Source organism: Rhineura floridana, chromosome 10, assembly GCF_030035675.1.
Source record: "Rhineura floridana isolate rRhiFlo1 chromosome 10, rRhiFlo1.hap2, whole genome shotgun sequence".
In the NCBI taxonomy this organism is placed as follows: domain Eukaryota; kingdom Metazoa; phylum Chordata; class Lepidosauria; order Squamata; family Rhineuridae; genus Rhineura; species Rhineura floridana.
The window spans coordinates 47371731-47395428 of NC_084489.1; the positions used below are offsets into that span (position 1 = coordinate 47371731).

Here is a 23698-nt window from a genome sequence, read left to right on the forward strand (position 1 = left end):
CACTCAGCCATTCTAACACTCAGCCAATCATCCAGCATTCTACTGCTCATTTACTCCCCCCTCCTCTTTCATTCCACTTACCACATATCTTCTATACAAACAGCACTTACCATATATACATTAATACAGGAACATCACAAGCACTTCCAAATTTGTCTTTATGATTTTGAAACTTGAACTGGCAGAAGTTAGGAAACACAAAAGGAATGAGATCCAGGGCATTGTTGCATTAGTCTGCTCTGTAGGCTAGAACTAATCCATGACTGATGTCCTAACTACCAGGCTCTTATGCCATACCAAAGCTTGCAGCAGTACAAGTAACGGACTGCATTCTTACAGCTTATTACAGTCTATAGGGTCAGGATGTCCAAATCCATCCATATTATCTATACCAGCCTTTTCCAATCTGTCACCCTCCAAGTCCAGATGTTTTGGACTACAACTACTATAGTCCCTGATCATTGGCCATGCTGGCTGGGAGTGGTGGAAGTTGTAGTACAAAACATCCAGAGGGCATCAGGTTGGAGAAAACTATAGGAAACTGGACTGGAGCTCTATCAGAGATGGTGAACCTGTTGTAGCTGGACTACAGCTCCCATTATCCCTCACCATTGGTCATGCTGTCTGAGCTGATGGGAACTAGAGGACAACAGAATCTGGAGGAATATCAGTTCTCCATCCTTACTTCCCCATCCTTGGGTTAATGTTTTCCCTTTGTTTTCATATATGTTTTCACTGGCTGCTCATTTGCTACTGGGCCAAGTTCAAGGTTCTAGTTTTGGTGTACAAAGCCCTATACAGCTTGGGACCAGGATACCTGAAAGACCATCTTACCCCTTATATACCCAGTCAATCACTGCATTCTGCAGGTGAGGGCCTCCTGCAGATACCGTCTTATCAGGAGGTCTGTTCTGCACAACATAGGAAACGGACCTAAGTGTGGCAGCACCTACCCTGTGGAATTCCTTACCCTTAAATATTAGACAGGAACCATCTCTGTTATCTTTTCGGCGCCTATTGAATACCTTCCTCTTTCAACAAGCCTTTTAAGTTGAGACCTTATCCCAGTCTGCTTCTGTGTTGGAATTGCTTTTTAATATGTTTTTAACCCTTTTTTAAAAAAAAAAACAATATTTTTTAACCTTATTTGAGATGTCTTCAAAGCTTTCAAAAAATGTTTTTAAAGTTGTTTTGTTTTAATGTATTTTAAAGTCAGTTTTTATGATGCTTTATAGTGTTTTTAGTGCTTTTGTTTGCTGCCCTGGGCTCCTGCTGGAAGGAAGGGTGGGATATAAATCAAATAATTAATAAATATATAAATAATATATGGGTGTTTGCGATGTACATGCACGTAAATGCTTCCAAAGCACATCAATGAAAGAGTTCAGCTAATAATTATAATCTAATTATCTGAGAAAACTTTCTCCTCCTCACTGCAGGCTCCCCCCCCTCCTGTTAAATGACTTTGCTTTTCCCCAAAGTGAGCAGCTTGGCAACCATGGCCAGAACAAACACAGTACAGGATGTCGCAGGTACAAAAAGATGACAGCATGAAATGGCAGAATCTCCCAGCATCTCCTATAATTGTCTTCCGCGCCCCATCGATTATTCTGCAATTAGCAACTGTCTCTTCTCCCGTCTTCCAGACTGCAGTCAAACCCTTTGAGGAAAGCAAGCAGCAGCACAATCACTCCGAGGCACCTGAAACAGGACAAAAACTACAGTGACGTTTAAAAACAACAAAGTCGATGTGCAGAAAAATCCCACTGCTACAGCTTACCCAGATTGGTAGGATCAATACACATGGCTCTTGTGGGTCTAGAAATGCTGTGGTCATATTTTTGTTCTGGCTACCTTGAAATCAGAATGTTTGCATTCTTAGCAGCAGGAGGAAGCTGAAGAGTTCTGTGATGGGTAACTCTTATCACTTCATAGCCAGACATCTCAGCTTTAGTGTTGCTGATAAATATGGACCATGACACAGAGCCCGGGACTTCTGAAATCCAAGATCTAGGCTGCTTGGGAAGACATTCAAATATATCCTTGATTGTTTACAATCAAACTGACCAAATATCCCTAAAGCATCAGTCCCCAAACGTCTTTTCCCACAGACCACTTAAAAATTGCTGAAGGTCTCGGTGAACCACTTAATGATTTTTCTGCCTGTAATATGCTATACTAGATGCTGTATGATTTTTAAATTTTTAATCCACCAACCACCTGAATGAAGCTTGTAGATCTCTAGTGGCCCATGGACCACAATTTGCGAATGCCTGCCCTAAAGTTTTAAACATGCAAGACAGAGAAAGTTAGCATAGCAATTGTGCTTCGCATCGATCACATCCACACCATACATTTAGAGCACAAGGCTTCCCCCAAAGTATCCTGGGAAGTGTAGTTTGTTAAGGATGCTGGGAATTGTAGCTATGTGAGGGGTAAACTATAGTTCCCAGTATTCTTTGGGGGAAGCCACGTGCTTTAAATGTGCATTAATGTGCTTTCAATGTATGATGTGGATGTGTTAAGGTTCCCAAGGTGTATATCCTATGCTACACTAACTTAAGTCTTTGCAGACATTGTCCCCTCGTGCAATTTCAGTCATGCAAGAGGGAAAGTGGAGATGCAGGGGATGTGGCCAATGTGCACATCAGTGTGCACATCAAATCTCTCTCATGCCTTTTTTCAATGTGTGGGCCACCTGAGCCCTCTAGTGTATACAACCAATGAAGCACACATGTATGTGTGAACCGAGCCAAAATGTCATGAGCCAACTTGAATTGTCTGATAATAAGGGCTCTCCAAACAGAAACAAAGTAATGAAATCACCATGTAGGGTGATTTCAAAAATAAAAATATGTGAACCATCCATCCCTGATGAAGTTTTGGGAAACTGTTGCAATTCATAACTTTTATAAGGGTTGGCCTATCCATAATGCAATGCTTTTACATAAAAGGCAAGAAAATATCTATGGCAAAGCCACAAAGATTCTGGCATCTCCAGTTAAAAGGGTCAAGTAGCCAGTGATGGGAAAGACTTCACCCTGAGATCCAGGGTAACTGCTGCCAATCAGAGAAGACCACAGTGGGCTAGATGGAAGCATAGACTTGATCTGGGATTGATTGATTAAAGTATTTATATATTGCGCTCTCACAAAACATAAGGGTGGTAGACAGCAACATAAAACCATTTAAAAGCAAAACAATATGATCCTATCGGCTTTTCACTTTGCACACTGGAGTGTACAATTGAGCTGTGTGCATTTTGAAATGTTGGCAGGTACTTCTGAAGAGCTCACACACACTCCCTAATGATTTCACTTTCTCTTGATTCAAAACATTGATGACCCTGGCTCATATATGATATAGCTCTGCTTTAAGAAAGGCACATGTGGGTCACTTAGGTTATTATTTAATCTTCTCTAGGTGCTGTCATTTTTAATGAATCAGTTTACATTAGGCTGTCCCAAGACACTCATCACTTGTGGAACATATAGGAAGCAAGTGGCAAATGGAATTAATTATCAGGATTAAGTCTGAGTTACTAGGGGGTTGTTTGCTGAAGTTGGCAGGCAGTAGCTCCAGTTTTGTGGGGAATCTAACAGCGGCAAATGCAAACATTTCAAGGTAAATATGCAATTGAGCGAGTTTCTGTTTTGTTTCATCTTGAAACAAAATTCATTTTGATCTTGTAACATCAGGTTGGTTATTAAGGTTTTGGTGTTTACCTGTTGCTGCCAAGACTACGCTTCCATCAGTACCCGTAGCTTAGTCCTGGTTGAAGGCACCACTAAATCTATGGCCGCCTTCCAAATTCACCTGCCTACGTCAATATCACATTTTTTAATGGCACATTACACCCTGTGAACTGTTTGGTAGTATCATAATGTTTAGACGAGCAGGAGAACAATAGCAGCCTGTCTCTTGCGTCAGGCTCACTTTCATGAAAAACCTGACAGAGAAACGACAAACAAAACATTCCTTGTGGCTCAACTTACCAGCCTGTTTAATGTCAAGTCTCTGAGTTTTCTCAGACTTGATTTTGAATGCTCAAGCATGTAAATAGTATTTAGAAGGAATACGAGTCAAGCTCAGCAGCCCAATTTCTCTGATATGTCAGGGAGGGAAATTATATGTACTCAGGTATTACTTTTCATAAACTCAAGGCTGATTTGTTTTAAACCATCACCTGGTAAGATGGTCTTATATGTTCACCACATCCTGAAAATCTCTGCCTTTGTTTTTTTATAGCTTTCTAGGGATTTTTTTAGCCATGGTAACTTATTTATTACACTTCTATCCTGCCTTTCCTCTAAGGAGCTTGGGGTGGTGTTCATGGTGGTTTGTCCTAAACACACACATTTTATCATCACAACAACCTAGTGATGTAGGTTAGGCCAACTTTTGGGGTAGTAAGTATGGTGCCTCCATATGTTGTTGGACAACAACTCTCATTAATCCTAGCGAGCATGGCCAATAGTCAAAGGAAGATGGGAGTTACAGACCAACAATATCTGGAGAGCACTACATTGGCTACTCCTGGATAGGAAGTGATTGACCCAAGGTCATTCATTGAACTGATTGGGGATTTGAACCTGGGTCTCCCCAGTCGTCCTAGTCTGAAACTCATTGGGTCTCATTGTGAGACATTTAGATGTATAAAAAGTATGCATTTAAAACATATTACGAGAGAAAATGCATATTTGAATACATAAAATATTGTTTAAATACATCTTTCAATATGAAGTTTTGAAAATTAATTGCAGACTGATGTTGGAAAAGAACTGAATGGGATTATGGGTAAAAGCAAGTGACAGTGAAATGGATTGGAAAGAGACAGGTTTGCCCATCCCTCCCTGCTTTAGGGAAGAGCACAGAATGGAGGCATAGGCCAAGCCCTGCCTGAAATGTAGTTGGGGGGCACCCTGGTTTTTCAGAGCTTGGAAAAGTTACTTTTTTAAACTACAACTCCCATAAGCCCCAGCCAGTATGGCCACTGGTTGGGCTGATGGGAGTTGTAGTTCAAAAAAGTAACTTTTCCAAGCTCTGAACTTTTGGTCAACCAGTTTTGTAGGCCAATGTGGGAAGCTTGTGCTTTCTGACATATTACTAAGGATTACGGCCACCTTAAAGCTATATATTTCATTCTTAAAAGCCTTTCTACCTCTGCGAAGATGACCACAACCCAGCTCATATCCTTTTCGCCGTTTTGTGGCTTCCATCCCTCTAGACTCCAGAAATCTGGTGTGGAGTCTTTTCTATCATTCTGTTCTGTTCACTTGTTTGTTGAAATCTGAGCTAACTCAAACAACTACATCGGGGTGGGGGGTGGGGGGTGGGGAAGTCTTCATATGTGAGAGTTCCTGGGGGTAAGGAATGTCTGCCTGTAAAGAATGTGAAGCATATGGTGAACACATAAGTGTTTGCTATGATCCTGATTTAGTATGCCCATCGCAAATACTTCCTTGGAATGTGGGTGTGTTATGGAGCACACAGAGGTCAATTTTGCCACTTCCACATTCCGCCCAGGCAACCTCCAGCACAAAAAGAGGTGGGGGAGTAACAGCACCAGAGACCAACAAAAAGCACAAAAACCTGGTCTTAGATGACCGTACTTAGTGTTTCAAACCTAAATGCTTGCACAGGAAAAAAAATTAAAGAAAAAAGAGAAATTAACAGAATAGACTGAGAACAGTACCAGATTGCATTGTTCTATTTCATTTTGCAAAACTCATCCAGAAGCCTGGCCCTTTAGTACAGTATGTATCATCTTATTTGGAACAGGGATGGGCTAGTCTAAAAACAGCATGTGTGCACAGAGAGTGAGAGAGAGAGAAATTGTGAAATGTCTTAAAGGCTGGGACACGGAGCTTACCCTCCCAGAGCCCCTCCTCAGGACTCAGCTAATAATTTGTCAGATGTTCTTGGCTGACTGGAGCTGTTTTCCTTGCCTGCTGTTAACACACAGGTCTACAGAAGCTAATGAATGCCCTGTATCCCAGTGAGCTGCTCTGACCTAGCTGTAAAATGCTTTTAGTCAGCTCACGGGATAAAAGCGCTTAAAATAGTGCGGCCTTTACTTTTTATCAGCTTAACATTTTCCAGCCAACCAATCCTCTTTATTTATAGTCTCCAGTACCGTGGCAGATGAGCTGCTTTAATTGTAAGCTGTTCCTCAAAAGGGGGGAGGAGGGGAAAACACAAGATTTAATTCTTTTATGTTCTTACTCCAAGGGCTACCCCGAACACCATGGCAAGTCAAAGGATGACTTGTTGGCACAGATATGGCCTGCCTTTTCACCCAAGGAGGAGGTTTTTGTGCCTGTAGGTCTTTAAGCAACTCGATCGCTATTTTCTATTCCTGCTGTGAGCATAAGAAATGTCTGTTTGTTTGTTTTGTTTTACATCTAAATAGCTTTTTAATAAGCATGATAATGAGGAATCCATGTCTAGAATATGCCACAGTCTTGCACAACTATCTCTTCAGCAGTGTGTTTCCCAGATGGTGCGCAGACATGCTTTCCTATGGGAGTTAGCATTTCAGCCCTGAGAAGGAGGACCGCTCTTATGTGCTCCCTCTTGGCTACATCACATGCCAGATTTTGCCTATACTCTGTAGTGTAACAAAGGTTGCCAAGGGCACTAGAGATGTGTGTTGTGTGTGTTGCATTTCTCACATCAGTAATTCAAATGTAACATTTAAACCAGCTAGAATGTGCCTGTGGTTTTCAAATGTCATTCGTCAACTTCTCAACTCTCACTGACAGCATTCACATGCGCACACACATAGCACTACAGAGACTCAGAGATATTTAGTGTAATGCACTGTTCTTCAACCCTGGGTCCCCAGGTGTTGTAGGACTACAACTCCCATCATTCCTGGCCATTGGCTAACCTGGCTGGAGTTGATGGGCATTGTAGTCCGTCTGGGACCCAAGGTTAAAGAACAGTGGTTAATGTATGAAAATACCCCAAGAAGACTGCTGTAGCTTCCACACTATTTAGCTTGGAATTGCCATCCTTTGGTTCCTTGCTTTTTACTGTGCATGCCAACCCATTGCATTCCAGCATTTTCTAAGTTTTCTGCCTGTCTTCCCCCCCCCCCGATCTGATCTGTGGCAGGTTCCTCACACACACATACACACTCAATTGCATTACCAGCCTATCCAGGATAGACTGGTAAATTACTATTGAGTTTTTTCAGGGCCATTGTGGATTTGATTAGAAGCTTCCTTCCTTGTGGCTTTTGCCTCTAATTGCTTCCTGTTCAGCCATGTCAGGATATTATTGCTGAATTGCCTCTAAATTCCCTCTAAATTTGTCAATTTCTGTTCCCCTTGGGAAAGGAATTTCAATTCCTACCTTCTTTCCTATTCCTATTATTTCTTTTCCATTTTTATTCCACCCTTTTAATTCCTCTTCCACTTGACTGCAGAAAAGCAATCCTCAGCTTCACTAAAGGGCCAGCGTGTGGAAACAACCTGCCTTTGTGTCTCCCTAGTTAGCCCTGCTCATCTTTATAAACCAGGGATCATTTACACAGAATCTTGGGGTCCAAACTTTTATTTATAGAAGAGGTGTACCAATTCTGGGAGGTGGGGGCACTTGTTATTGTGATGGCATGATGACTTCAGTAAAGGCTTGTTTCTCTATTTCCTACTTGCTTCTCTCTTTTTTGTTGTTTGCTTGCTTTCTTTTCCTCATGCCTCTCTTATTGTCCTTTAAACATTTCTGACATTACATCTTCCACCCCAGCGACCTTCGTTCTCAACATGTATGTGATCTCTTCCACTCACATTAGGACAGGGGTGGGGAACTCCACACCAGAGGCTGAATGTGGCCCTCTAAGCCTCTCTATCTGGCCTTCAGAACTCCCCCCAGGCCATACCGTCTCCCTAGGCTGCACCCCTCACTGGCTCTGCTTCACATCCCAAGGGATTCCACTGGCTGGAATGTGTTCTTGAATTCTGATCATGCCTCTCGCTTGATTGGATGGAGGATAAAAAGAGGTGTGTATGTTGCATCCTAGTGTTAAAAGATAAAATTTTACATTTGTTACTCTGCCCACTTTTGCCTCTGGCTCCACCCACTACTGGCATGTGGTCCTTAGAAAACTGCCCAGAAGGGAATGTGGCCCTTAGGCAGGAAAAGTTTCTCCACCCCTGCAAGAGGCCTTTGTTTCCTTCTAAGAATACAATATCCAAGGAAAAGTTTATTAGGCATCACATTTTCCTGTGTGTAACCCACTAAAAGTAAAAGTGATAACTACAGAGTAAAAAATGTTATTTTGTTAATTTAATGTCATGGTGGGTTGTAATGAAGTGTTATTAAGTATCACTGAAATTAATGCTAAGGGATTGAGCATATAAAAAAAATTTAAGTAAATTCATTCATTTATATTAATAGAGAATTTGGAATTATAGGCAGAGAAATTGATTTCATATTGTTATGAGATGTATAGATATAGATATATACACACACGCATAATTGTCAATATAATGTTTTCGTTAAGAGATTTGTAGAGTACTAATATGTTTAACTATGTTGGTCATATATATATATATATGCCCAACCTTATATTTTTTTTCACTCATATAATTTGACAATCAGCTTAAAATAGCATAGTAACCAGGAAGACCAAATAAACCACAATTGACTTTTTGTATGTGAACACATATTATGAAATTATATATATATTTCATCTTTACATAGATATGGATGAAATATTTCATTTCTTTTATGATGATCTTGTCTTTTGGAATGCACAAGCTAAAGAAAAAAAGTTCTTGATTGTGCATATTGTACCATTCCCTTATCTGTGATCACTTTTAGTCAGAAATATTTTTTAAGAGTAAAACTTGATGTCATTGAAAGTTTCTTTTTAAATGGGAGCAATATTTTGTAGATCTGAAAGCCTTGTAAATTCTAGCTGTCATTCTTGCCAAAAGGACTTAACGACAATGCTTCAAACAGTAAAAAATTTCCTGCAATGCCTTCAGATACAGCACTTTTGGCAAAGGTCAATGACAAAAAAGAAAAGAAAAGAAAAGTTGGGCCTGGTGCCAGATATTCCTAAGTGAAGAGAAACAACCTTGGGAAGTTAGTCATGCAGCCTTTGATACTCAGAACTGTGACAATGTGTTGGCTGCCACATGTGATCTCTGGAAAAGAGACTCGACTACAGTTTGTTTCCAGCTGAGTTTGCCAGGAGCTGAGGCAGGCGTTGACAGCAGCAATGGCAGGCAGCAAATGCTCATCCGCCTAGCCGTGCAGATATTGTCTTAATACAAGCCATTGTGCTGCAGCACTTAGACGTTTGGGGATGGGCTTGGGAGGCACATATTCAAATCCCAACAATACAAAGCTCATGGGGCAACCTAGAAACAAGTCATAGACTCTCAGGCTAGCCTTCTACACAGAGATATTGTAAGACTCAAGTTCCTTGACAGAAAGGTGGGGTTAAAATGTAATAAATAAATGTTTACATTCACAAGGCTTGCCCTTCAATTTCAGATTCAGAGGCCCATATGAAAAGGGAGGGAAGACAACAGTATTGTTTTCTCCATTATTCACACTTGCTTTTTCAGTGAGTGAGGGTCACATCTACACCATACATTTAACACACATTTTAAAGAACATGGCTTCCCCCAAAGAATCTGGGAATTGTAGTTTTGTGCCTCACAGAGCTACAACTCCCAGCATCCTTAACAAAATACAGCTCCCAGGAATGCTTAGAGGGGGAGCCATGAAGTTCAAATGTATGTTAACTGTACTTAAAATGTATGGTGTGAATCAGGTACCTCCACAAAATAAATAGTAGTAAATACTGGTGGCATATAACCACAAGTAAATATGTAAGAGAGCCAGTGTGGTGTAATAAATAAATAAATAAATAAATAATAGACAGTTGGACTAAAGCCTGGGAGACCGGGTTCAAATCCCTGCTCAGCTATGAAATTGACTGGGTGATTTGGGCCAGTCACCATCTCTCAGCCTAACCTACCTCGCAGGTTGCTGTGAGGATAAAATATGGAGGGGAAGAACCATGTTCAGCACCTTGAGCTCCTTGGAAGAAAGATGGGATGTGCATGTAATAAACAGATTAAAAGGGGTATAAGCAAAGCTGGCTCCAGAGGGTGGCAAAGGGGACACAGTCAGGGGATGGCATAACTGGGCATTTGCTAAGGCCTTCACCTCAACAGAGGGCTCATTGCCAAATCCTGGAGCTCCCTGGCCCTGATGTTTCTCCTCCTCACTGTCATTGTCTGTGTTTTGCCCTGTCCTCTTTGCACCTACATAGATTGGGCCTGAATGGAGAAGAAGATGAATGGGCAATGGCCGAATAATGGCACAGGAACATAGGAAGCTGCCAAGTTGTAATAAGTCAGGCCACTTGTCCATCTGGCTAAGTATTGTCTACATTGACTGCCTGTGGCTCTCTAGGATTTCAGACAGGAGTCCCTCCAAGCTCTACATGGGCATCTTACCGAAGGGCTTCCTAACACGAGAGGAAGAGAGCAAAATGCCAGAGCCCTGAGGTTGGCAAGGGCCTACTGACGTCTATAGAAGCTGGACAAAATGTTCACACACAAGGTGTTTCCTTTCCCTTAACTAGGGATGGAAAAATCTGCTGATTTCTCTCAATTTCTCATTTTTCCAATCTTAAATGCAGTTTTCCCGATTTCTGCATACATTTAAATTTTCTTTCTGTCTGTCTTTCTGTAAAAGACCACGTGAAAACATGTACATGTTTTTGCGCGCCTTTTTCCTAATACATGAAATCCTGGGTGCATTTTTGCCTAGTACATGCGTTTTTGCAAGCAACTTTCCCCTAACAACGTATTTTTTACATTGTTTTCTTTAATATCTGCATTTCTGTGTGCACTTTCCTCCAATATATGCATTTATGTATACATTCTTTGGTTGGAGAAATGCATTGCAAAATTAGGAGACGTGCTAATTTCTAAGGAGATCTGTGTCTCAGTTTGCATATTGTTTTGGCAAGTGCAAATCTGGTAAATTCACATTAACATGCGAACCAAACAAATGTCTCCCCTATCCCAAGTCTCAACAAGCACTGAGTTAACTAAAGGGCAACATTAACATAGAAAACAATTCACTCAGCCCTTTACTTACACACCATTGAGAGTTAAGTGATGATGTTTTCAAAAGGAATTTGGTATGTGGCTTGGCTTAATCGTACAAGTCATCTATTCTTGGGGATACTCTTAGGGCCAAACTTCACAGAAGGTGAGGTCTCCCTCAATCTCTCCCTCAAAAACTGCCCTTAGCAACAGATCAAAAAATCATACAGATACGTTTTCTCCTCCATAGCCATGAGCTTCATGGATGCTAAGAATTTGCATCCACGAATCAGCAGTGAGGGGGAAGGGTTAAACCACCATTACTACCCCAAAATGCAATGGTCTACTTTAAGGGGGGGAAAGGCATCGTCCAGAGATCCATTCATGGGCTGCCCATATAACCTGTAGCTTGACCCTCAGTTTGTATGGCTCACCTTCTTGGCTGGCTAAGGGACCCACTGACGGTCTCAGGTTCCTCAAATCCTGAAGCCAGTCCAGAGTAAACAATAATCTTTACTTTTTCTATGCTTGTGTTATCCCACTGCCTGCCTCACTGATCCTCGAGGAAGCTAAAACACCTTCAGGGGTTTTCCTTTGGTTATTGTGGATGCACTCCAGACCTTCCTGAAGTTAGTGGGAGGTCTCCTTTTACTCAGTTCACTGGGAACAACTTTGCCATTAGGCCCCAAAACATCACCAAGTAATGCCAGTGTAACTGGATACCAAGGGCATCACTGCTGTATTAATAGCACTATTCTCTGAGTGCGGATCTTTATGTAGCCATAATAGCATCATCTGCTCAACCCATGCCCAAGTGCAGGAACTGGGAACATTTTTCAGTCCGAGGGCCACATTCTTTTTGTGTGTGTGGCAGTGGTGAGCATGGCCAGAAGCAAAAGTAGGTGGAGCAATGAATGAAAATTTCACCTTTGTGTAGTAGGCTGGGTTATATTTGGCTAGCATTTATTCAGAGTAGACCCACTGAAATTAATGAATCTAAGTTAGGGGTGGCTATTAATGTCAATAGGCCTACTCTGAGTAAAGGTGAGTTCAATACAATCCCTGGTTTCTACACACACTCTTATATCCCTCTTTGTTCTCTAGCCAGGCAAGCAAGAGGCATTATCAGAGTTCAAGGCCATGTTCCAGCCAGACCAAAACACTCAAGGAGGGTAAGAAATGGGGCCAGGAGGGAGTGTGGCCTGGGGAGAGGCCCAAGGGCCAGACTGAGAAAATTGGAGGGCTGCATTTGGCCCCTGGGCCTGAAGTCCCTAACCCCTGCCCAAGAGGGATGTATTGGAAAATCAAGCGGTTTGGGGATCAAGTTTGCAAAATTAAAATTTTGGGGGGGGAGAACCCTAAGGAGGGATACCCCAAAGCAGCCCAATGAGAAATGAGCAGAATCAGTGGGCAGTGGAAGGGAGAAAGGGGTAGAGTTTCCTTGAACAGGGCATGACTGGCTGGCTGGAACCTTGAACAAGTGCACTCCACAATGCAACAGCACTTTTTCGTATACATTCAGCAGGACAGTGTTCAGACTACAGTCAGCTGGGTTTCCCTGCCTTCCCGGGAATTTTTTCTGTACTGTGTAGAGTTGCTCCATTTCAATCAAGGGCCAGCCCATTCAAATGTGTAGCTCAGTGCTACATCAAGTTTAACTAGGGAATTGTTTATTTGGGATTATGTTGTGTGATTATGGCCTTTGAAAACTGGATGGATCATACTTGTGGTCTTCATTTTCAGACACAGAAGGCTTGTTCACACATTACAGCATAGCTGGAGGCAGTATGCTTCGAAATACCAATTGCTGGAAACCACAGGAGGGGAGAGTGCTCTTGCACTCTGGTCCTGCTAGCCAGCTTCCCATGGGGATCTGGTTAGGCACTGCGAGAACAGGATACTGGACTAGATGGGCCACTGGCCTGATCCAGCAGGCTCTTATGTTCTTACATGACCACAGGTACAAGCTGCTCCCACATACAAGTGTTAGGAATATGCGACGCTGCCTTTACAATGGACCATTGATCCATCTAGCTCAGTATTGCCTACACTGACTGGCAGCAGGGTTTCAAGCAGGGGATTCTCCCAGTCCTGCCTGGAGATGCCATGGATTGAACCTAGGATGTTCTGCATGCAAAACAGGTGCTCTATTCCTGAGCTATGGCCCTTCCCATAGTGAAAGTGCTTGAGTGAAAGAGTGTGCCCATGCTGATTTGCACAGCTCAGCTATTGTGTACGCAGGTCCACAGACTGTACGCTCATTGAATGTTACACGTGAATAACTGTAAGTGAACAGCTCAAGTATTTGTGTACACAGATTGTACCTTTGTTGAATATGATGTGTGAACACCCCTAAATAATGTCCTGAGGAGGGAAACAGGGCAGAATAAAATAAAGAACAAAACCTCCTAAAATCTTGCTACCACTGTGTGGCCCCATGATCAAAACACTGACCAGAACCTGTGTATCACATACAATAAAGGCCCATGCAACTTGGCAGGTTTCCGTCAGGCGTCTGAGAAGCTGATGCTGAGGCTTCCTTCCTGGTTGAAGCAACACTGCTGTGAGGAAGAGAACATTGTGAAATGCAAAGCAAGGTTATGAATCACCCAGAATGGGATTTCACCCTGCTTCTGTTAGAGCAAAAACAAATACGATTGCCTCAGAATCAAATCAGAGCCAACTAAAAAAGATGAGGGCCATTTTTTGTAATGAAAATGTAGCTGTGTTTCTTCAGGCTACAAGTTCATTGTAGATACAGGAGTAACTGTTATGATGTATGAATCGTAGGTGTGTTGTGCTCAGACTAGGGTGGCCATTTGTCATACTTTATAAAGGGCAGTCCTCTATTTGAACGAGTCTCCTGTTTGAAGGGCTGTTTAAAGAGAAAGAAACTAAAGCTGCAATCCTACCCTCACTTACCTGGCAACAAGCTCCAATGAATTCAGCAGGACTTGCTTCTGTGTGGTCATGGTTAGGATTGTGTTGTACGAAGAGACAGCAGGTGCCTTGAAGTTGCCCATCAACTGCTGGCACCTGGACAGCAGACTGAGGAAGCGGACAGATCACCTGGTCACAGTCTTCACCACTATGATAAGATGTATGTGTATTTCAATGACAGGAATTGTTTCTAAATTTGTCTATGTGTAAATTTACATATGCTCTCTCTATTGGTGATGCATGTGGCCCTGTAATTTAGGCAGAGTGAAGTACAATAAATAAATAAATAAATATTGTGTACACAAGACTATGCACTTGTTGAATGTTACATGTGCATAACTATAAGAGTGTACAGTTCAACTACTTATGCACACAGTTACAACACAGATTGTACACTCATTGAATGTAAGGCGTGAACACTCCTTAAGTCAGTCCCATGAAATCAACATGAAAATATGCCTAACTTGCTCTGGACCCAACCCCCTCTCTTCACTTGAACTAGGGTAAATCCAGCTACAGGCCTGCCAAGTAGCTGTATATAAACCTGCTAAAGCTTGGAAAAGTTACTTTTTTGAACTACAACTCCCATCAGCCCAATCCAGTGGCCATGCTGGCTGGGGCTGATGAGAGTTGTAGTTCAAAAAAAGTAACTTTTCCAAGCTCTGCCTAAGTTACCAGCACCAAAGTTCAGCAAACACCACCAGCTTCATGACAGATATAAAGTGGTATAACAAAAATTCTCTCCCCACACCTTGCCTCCAAGGAACCTTGGCAGATGCAGTTCTATAAGGACTTGCCATCTCTAACGAATATTCTTAACCTTTCCTTAGGACATCCTGTTAACTAGGGATGAAGCTTTCTTCTGCATGTTAGTTCGAATTCATGCTTTCAGATCAAGCTTCCACCCAACCCCACGTAGTGGAACCAGAGCTTCCTCTGTTCTTAAAAGCTCAGAGAAAGACGCAGCTTTATAATAATTTTTCTGAGCTGCTCCTTTTAACTCTGCTGTCATCGAGACAGTATTGTATGCTGTCTGAAAGAGTACCCAAGCCAGGAGTTGGCTCTGTTTTGTTTGCATATCAATATGCAACAAACCCTGGAAGATCCCAGTGGCAGAGCACACAATATTAATTATTGATTTATTAAATTAATTAATTGGTTATCTTTTATCTTTCCCTTCATCTTTACAATTTCAGAGCTAGCTACAATTCAGTTAAATATAATAATTAACAGATTAGCAGATAAAACATCCCTGAAGTCAACCATAAGATCAGCCATAAAACTGCTCCTCAGAACAACCTGATGACACCATACCAACCCGTTATCTCCATGTAGGGTTAGGAAAGATCCCTGGAGAGTTGTTGCGAAATAGTGCCAGTATTGAAATAAATGGACCAATGTCTGATTCAATATAAGACTGTTCCTATGTGTACTGAGCTGCCCATGCAGCTCATAGCCCCATGCACTGCAGATAACTATGATTACATGTGCCACCTTGGTACTAATATTATGACACTGTACTGTCAAAGGAGCGGTGTCGGTACAAATTCTGCCAGCATCACATCATTCATGATTCAATGTAGCACACTGTCTGCCCTGCAATTCCTCTTCCCACATAATAATAATAATAATAAACTTTAATTTATAGGCCGCCTATCTAGCCAGTGGCCACTCTAGGCGGCGTACAATAAAACATGATAAAATACAATAAACAATATAGCCAGTACAGTACAATGTAAAAATTACAGTATTTAGTAGATTGTTCATATTACAGTTCTAGAACTAGTTCACCTTGGAAGTCTCAAAGGTCGTAAAGGCCTGATGGAAAAGCCAAGTTTTCAGGCCCCGGCGAAATATATCTAGGGAAGGGGCATGTCGAAGATCCATTGGGAGGGAGTTCCAAATCGTGGGGGCTGCCACAGAAAAAGCCCTCTCTCGAGTCCTCACCAACCTAGCCACTTTAGTCGGCGGAACCGAGAGAAGGCCCTGAGTGGCAGATCTTGTAGGGCGGCACACTTTATGATGTTGGAGGCGCTCCTTCAGGTATACTGGGCCGAAACCGTATAGGGATTTAAAGGTTAATACCAACACCTTGAATTGAGCCCGGAAAATAACTGGAAGCCAGTGAAGATTGTATAACACTGGGGTAATATGATCATAACGGCGGCTATTCGTAAGTAAACGAGCCGCCGTGTTTTGTACCAGTTGTAATTTCCGGACTGTTTTCAAGGGTAACCCCACATAGAGCGCATTGCAGTAGTCTAAACGAGAGGTGACCAGAGCATGTACTACGAGTGGGAGCTGGTGGACAGGAAGGTAGGGTTGCAGCCTTCGGATGAGACGCAATTGACCCCAAGCTGCCCGGCATACCGATGAAACCTGAGCCTCCATGGTCAGCCCGGAATCAAGGATCACCCCGAGGCTGCGGACCTGGTCCTTCAGGGGCAGTTTTACCCCATTAAACACCAGGTCAATATTTCCCAACCCTCCTTTGTCTCCCACGAGCAGTACCTCCGTTTTATCAGGATTCAGCTTTAGCCTGTTTCTTCCCATCCATCCACTCACGGAGTCCAGGCACTTGGACATGGTCTCCACAGCCAACTCTGGTGAGGACTTAAATGAGAGGTAGAGCTGAGTGTCATCCGCATATTGGTGGCACTGCAGCCCAAACCTCCTGATGATAGCTCCCAGCGGTTTTACATAAATGTTAAATAGCATGGGAGAAAGGATAGAGCCCTGTGGCACACCGCAGTTGAGGGGCCAAGGGTCTGAAACCTCATCTCCCAATGCCACCTGCTGGTGTCTATCAGAGAGAAAGGAACGGAACCAGTTTAATACTGTGCCTCCTATTCCCAATCCCTCCAGACGATCCAGTAAGATACCGTGGTCGACGGTATCGAAAGCCGCTGAGAGATCAAGGAGGACCAGAAAGGTGAATTCTCCCCTATCTAGTGCCATCCTCATCCCCAGAGCGACCAAGGCTGTTTCAGTTCCATGTCCAGTCCTGAAACCCGATTGGTATGGATCTAAATAATCCGTTTCATCCAAGTGCGCTGACAGGTGATTGGCCACCACTCGTTCAATGATCTTGCCCAAGAATGGTAAATTTGAAATTGGGTGAAAGTTGTTTAGATCTTCTGGATACTGATAGACCAGACAAGGGCACAGAAAATTGCCCAGCAGAATGTAACTTCAAATAGCTACTTATGTTATGAAAATCAGCACACAGGGATTTTATATCTTAACAATGTGAGCATCTCAAAGGCTCACAGTTTGGAAGCATCCTCTTCCAATAGCATTTATTTCTGGCTTCCTAACTAAACATTACCAGTCTGAGCCAAAATGATGAAGTGTAATTAGCAGCCAAGTTTTGAGAAAATCCTGGGATCTGGGGGCACTGAATAAACATACCCATAAATATAGCACTGTATATAAGTGCCACTACATTTCAAAACTGCAGTGTAAGGTGAGATGTTTCTGGACATAGCCTGAAGGCATGTGATGTAGCAATCCTGCTGAAGCTAAGCAGGTCTGGGTCTGGTCAGTGCCTGGATGGGAGGATCATGCTTTGAACAGATCAGACTGGGCAAGACTCCTCTCTGAAACCCTGGAGAGTCACTGCTAGTCAATAGGCAATGCTGAGCTAGATGGGCCAATGCTCTGATTCAGTGTGAAGGCACCTTCTTATGCTCCTAAGCTACCTGGGAATGCTATATATGCTGCCCTGAGCTCCATGATACATGGGATATCAATGAGATTAGATAGATAGATAGATAGATAGATAGATAGATAGATAGATAGATAGATAGATAGATAGATAGATAGATAGATAGATAGATAGATAGATAGATAGATAGATGACCCTATAATAAATATCATCTAGTACAGGGATAGTCAACCAAGTGCCCTCCAGAGGACTCCAGTTCCCATTCTGCCTAACCATTGGCCATGTTGGTTGGGACTAATGGGAATTGTAGTCTAACAATATCTGGACACCATATTCGCTGCCCCTCATCTAGTATAATAAATGTTCTCATCACACTTACCTAATAGTTTCCCCAGAGTCTGTGAAAGTACTTGGAAGAAGTATGTAGGTAAGTACACGATTGCAAAACTATCATCTGTTTTAAAAAAGTAATCTAGTAAATGGGTGAGCAAACCTAACTGAAAGATTGAAATATACTCATGTTAATCCAGTCACCTCACCCAAGATGAGGGTTGGCCTTACCATTATTTTATTTTATTCACGAAGCATCTCGAAGCAATTTCACAATACAGTGAAAACTCTTTACAAAACCTTTGTACCATTAGGCAGGGTGAGGCGGCTGCCTGTCTCAGGCAGCAGATGCAGGGTGGGTGGCAATGGCAAGACATTGCAGGGCTAAGCTGTGTGCACTACATGGCCTGCTCTGTGTTAGCCTGCTAGCCTCAGATGCAGCAGAAGATGCTGTCCAATGTTGAACCAAGGTCCCATCTGCGCTATGCATTTAAAACAGTATCATACCACTTTAAACAGTCATGACTTCCTCCAAAGAATCCTGGAAATGATAGTTTGTTAAGGGTGTGGAGAGTTGTTAGGAGATTCCCCTCATAGAGCTACAATTTCCAGAGTTGCCTGGGAAGAGGGATTGACTGTTAAACCACTCTAGGAATTGTAGCTCTGTAAGAGGAATAGGGATCTCCTAACAACTCTCAGCACCCTTAAACTACAGCTCCCAGGATTCTTTGGAGGATGACATGACTGTTTAAAGTGGTATAATCGTGGAATAAATGTATGGTGAGAATGGGATAAGTTAAGTGGCCAGTTTTCCACGTGGAATGGGAGGGGGTGCCATTTTGTCCTTTGCATCAGGCAGCAAAATGTCTTGGGGCAGCCCTACACACATAACCTCTTTCCTTGCTAATTGAGTGATTCCTGGTTTTAAAAAAACATCCCTTCATTCTCATGAAGGTAAGATGTGAATGCTAGCAAGCAGTTTTAAGTCAGCAGTTGAGGACATGCTTAAGGACTTGCCAGGACTGTGTGAACTTATCAGGATTCCAAAAGTCAGAAACTACAATGCAGTGTACTCAGCAAAATGTACAAACAATGGTTGTGATATGATACATTTCACATTGTGTTTCAGATCAGTTCTGCTTTTCTTATTTTGCATCAGAATTTTTTATTGCAAACATATTTCTTCACTAATATTTTTCATGTCAAGTTTTTCACTTCCAAGTGACAGATTTGCTTCAGCTTGCTTCATGATTGCAACTTGCATTCCTGACCTGTGGGCAAGATCTCTTTGAGGATGCAAGAGCAACTGAACTTAGACTGTGGTTTACATAGAACATTTGATTATAGATACGTACATGCACACATTTGTTTTGTCCCACTACTGTTGCTGGTCAAGCAGGTTTTGCAGGTTTTGCAGGTTTTTGAAGCACTACAGAACTCAGCAAAACTGTTTAACTAGAGACAACTCTGAGATGAGTGTGCACATGATAGGCTTCCATCATAGCATCTTTAGCTGTATGAAGATGCTATTATTTGTCTTCAGCCTTTTGGCTTAATCTTCATCTTTCAGAAGCTGAGCTATTGGAATGCAAGGCTAATTGGCTGATTTGGAATAAAGGGGTTGTCAAGGAAAGGTGTTTGTGTGTTTAATTTGGGCCTTCTCTGCCAGCAAAGCAAGCGAAACTCCCAGCCAGGAGTGGGGATGGTCAAATCTGTCAATTCTGGTTCTCCAAGTTTCTCATTTTTCCAATCTTAAATTCAGTTCTTTACATATCGGCAACAATTTAAATATTTTTTTAATCCTCATGAAAATTTGTCAGCATTTTAGTGTGAATTTCTCCCAATACACATTTTTGTTTGCAGTTTTGCCTAAGATACACGTTTTTGCAAAGCAACTTCCCTTAATGCATTTTCATATGTTATTTTCACTAAAATGTGTATTTTTATTCACATTTTACCCTAGTAAGTGCATTTTGGTACTCATTACTTGGTTGGAGAACTGCATTGCAAAATTCAGAGGAGTGCACATTTCAAAGGATGGCAACATTTTGATGTGCATATTGTTTTGAAAAGTGCAATTTGGTAGGTTTGCCTTCAAAGGCAAACTGAATCAAATTTCTCCCCTATCTCTAACCAAGAGAAGTAAGACAGAACAGTGCACTGGAGCTGCCGCCATCATATCCCAAGTCCTGCCATACATCCCAGCCAGGGTGGAAAGTGCAGTGGGGGGTAAGTTTGTGAAAAGATCATTTTTTGCTGCTTCAGGCCCAGGCTAGTGCAGCAGAGGCCAGATCAGGTCCATTGCTGGTAGCTGGACCAGCTTAGCCAGGCCACTCCGGCCCCCTCTCCCACCCTTATTTAGGGGAACCATTGGAAGAGTATCATTTGGCTACTGGCAACAGAGATACCTCCAGCCATAGCTTCTGGGTGCCTATGCTTTGAGTGCAGCAGGGGCCTCTGTGGTGGTGAAGGCCCCATGCCAGCGGGCTATGCAATCGTAAGTGGAGATATTGGTCAAGTGCATACTTACCTGGCTATGAACACACATTTCTCCAGCTTGTAATGCTTGGCTGATTTTCTGAGTGCCTTTTCTCAGAGACATTCTTCTCTGGTTCAGAATATAAAGCACACGTCTCTGAAAATACACAGGTAAATAAGGAATCCTGGGATGTGTGTCAATTTCAGAATACCTGAGTATTCAGGAGGGATGTCAGGTACTCTGGAAACTATCCAGTTCATACCTGGGATCTTTTGTGAGCATGCGTGGCAGCACCCCAGGTATAAAAACATGTAGTTTCTACCATGTAATCAGACACCCTGGGTGCTCAGGTGCTCTGGACCTGTCCCAAGATCCATACAGAAGTATCCATAAGGCTTTTCAGGTACTACAAAGGAAAAGAAGCTTTGCAAAAAGGCTTCCCAGTTGCCACTGCTGGTATCACTGCCAGATTAGGGTGAAGGGAAGGGGCAGCTAGGAAAATCTCAGGGGCTCTTCAGTAGGGATGATGGAGAAATTTGATTCAGTTTGCATTTAAAGGTGAATCTATCAAATTTGGATTTTCCAAAGCAACATGAGAACCGAAACACAGCCATCCTTCGAAATTTGCACTTATCCAAATTTTTCAATGGAGGTCTCCAACCAGTGTTCACAAAAATGCATATATTACAGATAATTTTTCATGAAAAGTAATACATTTGTGAAAATTACAAAATGCATTATATTAAGAAAAATTGTGTGAAAAAATGTGTACATTAGTCAAAACTGCACATAAAATGTGTTTATTAGGAGAAATTTGCACTAAAATGCTGAAGAATTTTCAAGAGGATTTTTTTTAAAAAAATCACAAATTGCTGAAGAAATTTTGGGAACTGAATTTAAGGTTAAAAAATTAAGAAACAGAGAGAAACTAAACTGACCGATTCTTCCATCACTACTCCTGGGAGAATTTGAATGCAGTGTTCAAATCTTAAGAAGAGCCCTGCTGGGTCAGACCAAAGGCAGGACATGAGCACAACGGCACTCTCCCCGCTCATAATGCCCAGCAACTGGTATTCAGAGGCATGCAGTCTCTGATCCTAGAGGCAGTATACAGCCATCATGGGTAAGTACCCTTTCAAATTCATTATGATGCCATTGGGAGTATGAAGGATATATTATCATTATTTGGGGCTCTAAGAAAAACCTGCTCTTCTCCTATTCTTTGGCAATAGCTCATTTTAGTAAAGCCCAGTTCTGAATCAATTCCTGCACTCCATTCCAAAAACTGAACATTTGGATATGCAAACCCAATTGTGTCTGTAAAGATGACAATAAGAAATTAAAGGGGGGTGTCTTAGAAGAGCACCAAAATGTATAAAAAGTGATTTTTGTTATTTTTTTTAAATGGGTGGCCAACCTGATGTTCTCCGGATGTTGCTGAACTATATCTCCCATTATCATTGATCATTGGCTATGCTGGCTGCGGCTGATGGGAGTTAAGAACAGACAACATCTGGACAGCCACAGGTTAGCCACCCCTGATTTCAATAGTTTCTCAGGCTTGCTCTGTATACAGAATTAAACATACATTTGACTAGAAAATTAAAAGGTTAGAAATACATCATGCTTCTATAGTAGATTTTATTAATTCCATAAGAATGTTATTATGGGAGGTTACAAAGAGTACAAAAAAAGCACTGGTACCTCTTGTCTGTTGTGTGCCCCTTTCTGAGCGTAAATAAGGTGGTCACCAATACATATAGCTGTTAGCTTGATTTCTCTGAAAACACGACTGAAACTAAAAGGCAACTAAGGCAGGACCTAACCCAAGCAATTGAAAGGTTTGGAACTATCACAATATTGCAATAAGAGGAGGGGCAGTGCCTGCAAATGAATACACTGGTGATAGCATGGCAAAGCAGCAACTGCACGCATGTGAAACCAATCACTAGGGTGCAAAGAAGGTGGCTGGGTAATCACTGGTAGTCAGTGAACATAACATTGGTTCGCCAATAGAGACAGCAATGGTATATGCAGGTTGATAAAAGGTGCTATGGAGGCTGGTATAAAATGCTAAGCGTAAGACCTCAACAGAGCTCAGGAACTCTGGAACAAGGACATGCGCAATGGGAACAGTTTCATTGGCGCTGCCTATCTTCACCTCTACATTGGTATAATTGATGCCCTTACAGAAGATACTCTCTTGCTTATACAGATGCACAGTTGCCAGAGGCCTCACATCTGGGAGACTTGTGATGGAGGTTATATTGTCAATCAGGTGGACTGCATTTTTGAATTCCTCCTTGGTGGGCGGCAGCATATTGGCCCTCCTTTCTCTACGGAAGATGATCTGGCCTTCCTTCTGAGAGATGGGAAGGATGCAAATCTCTGCCAGGGAGTAGAACCATACACACTTATCCAGACTCTTGCGTCCACAGGAATCCCAGTTGCTTTCATTGTTATTTATCTGGCATCGATACACATCGTGTCCGAATTTGCCACAACGGTAGTTATCATGGCAGGGCAAACCAGAGGGAGTTACATCGCGGAATGGAGAGCAACGCTGGGTACCATGGGCCGTATCACATTGGAAACATCCTTTACTTGCTCGGCAACTACTGAGACACATATTGTTGTCCTGGGAATATTCAGGAAAGAAGTCCTGCTGGCGTAGCAATCCACAGTAGTTCCATCCTCCATTTTTTAAGTGGCAGTAGCGGTAAGAGCCGCCCCAGAAATCGCAGGATGAGGCACAGTGTTTACCTGAAGCTTCCAGGCCTTCTTCTAAGGAACAGTAGCCCCAAGCTTTCCCATTGCCCCCACTTTGCTTGCACCAGGTATAAGCGTAGCCATGATACCCACAAGTATCTCCACATGTCCCCCCAGAGCTTGTATAATGAATAACAACTTGGGAGACAGTGGAAGACAGAATAGAAAAGAATAAAAATAAAGGCACAGGAACACTCTTCATGTTCTTTAGACTCTAAAATGAAAAGAAAAAAATGGGTAACTATGCATCCAAGATCACATTGCCATCCCTGTAATATTTTTCTGTCTTTAATGCCTGTCTCTTTGTGTGTTCATAAAAAAATCCCCTGTAATAAGTTTATTTTGCAGTGCTTTATCCTGCTTAGGCTTTAAGGAAGAAGAGTGTAATAATACTTTTATCGTAAATCACCCTGAGAATTTTATTAAAGGGTG

At 42.2% G+C, this 23698-nt stretch overlaps 1 protein-coding gene across 3 annotated transcripts in view; it reads right to left on the reverse strand.

Annotated features, from left to right (window-relative positions):
• Positions 1-22121: 22121 nt before the first annotated feature.
• LOC133365026 (uncharacterized) overlaps positions 22122-23698 on the reverse strand; it is a 49143-nt gene continuing 47566 nt past the window's right edge. For all 3 annotated transcript variants that reach the window (XM_061586219.1, XM_061586218.1, XM_061586217.1), the window contains exon 2: positions 22122-23480. In XM_061586219.1, the coding sequence (XP_061442203.1) occupies positions 22446-23468 (1023 nt within the window). In that variant the 5' untranslated portion in view covers positions 23469-23480 and the 3' untranslated portion in view covers positions 22122-22445. The remainder of the gene's footprint in view (positions 23481-23698) is intronic.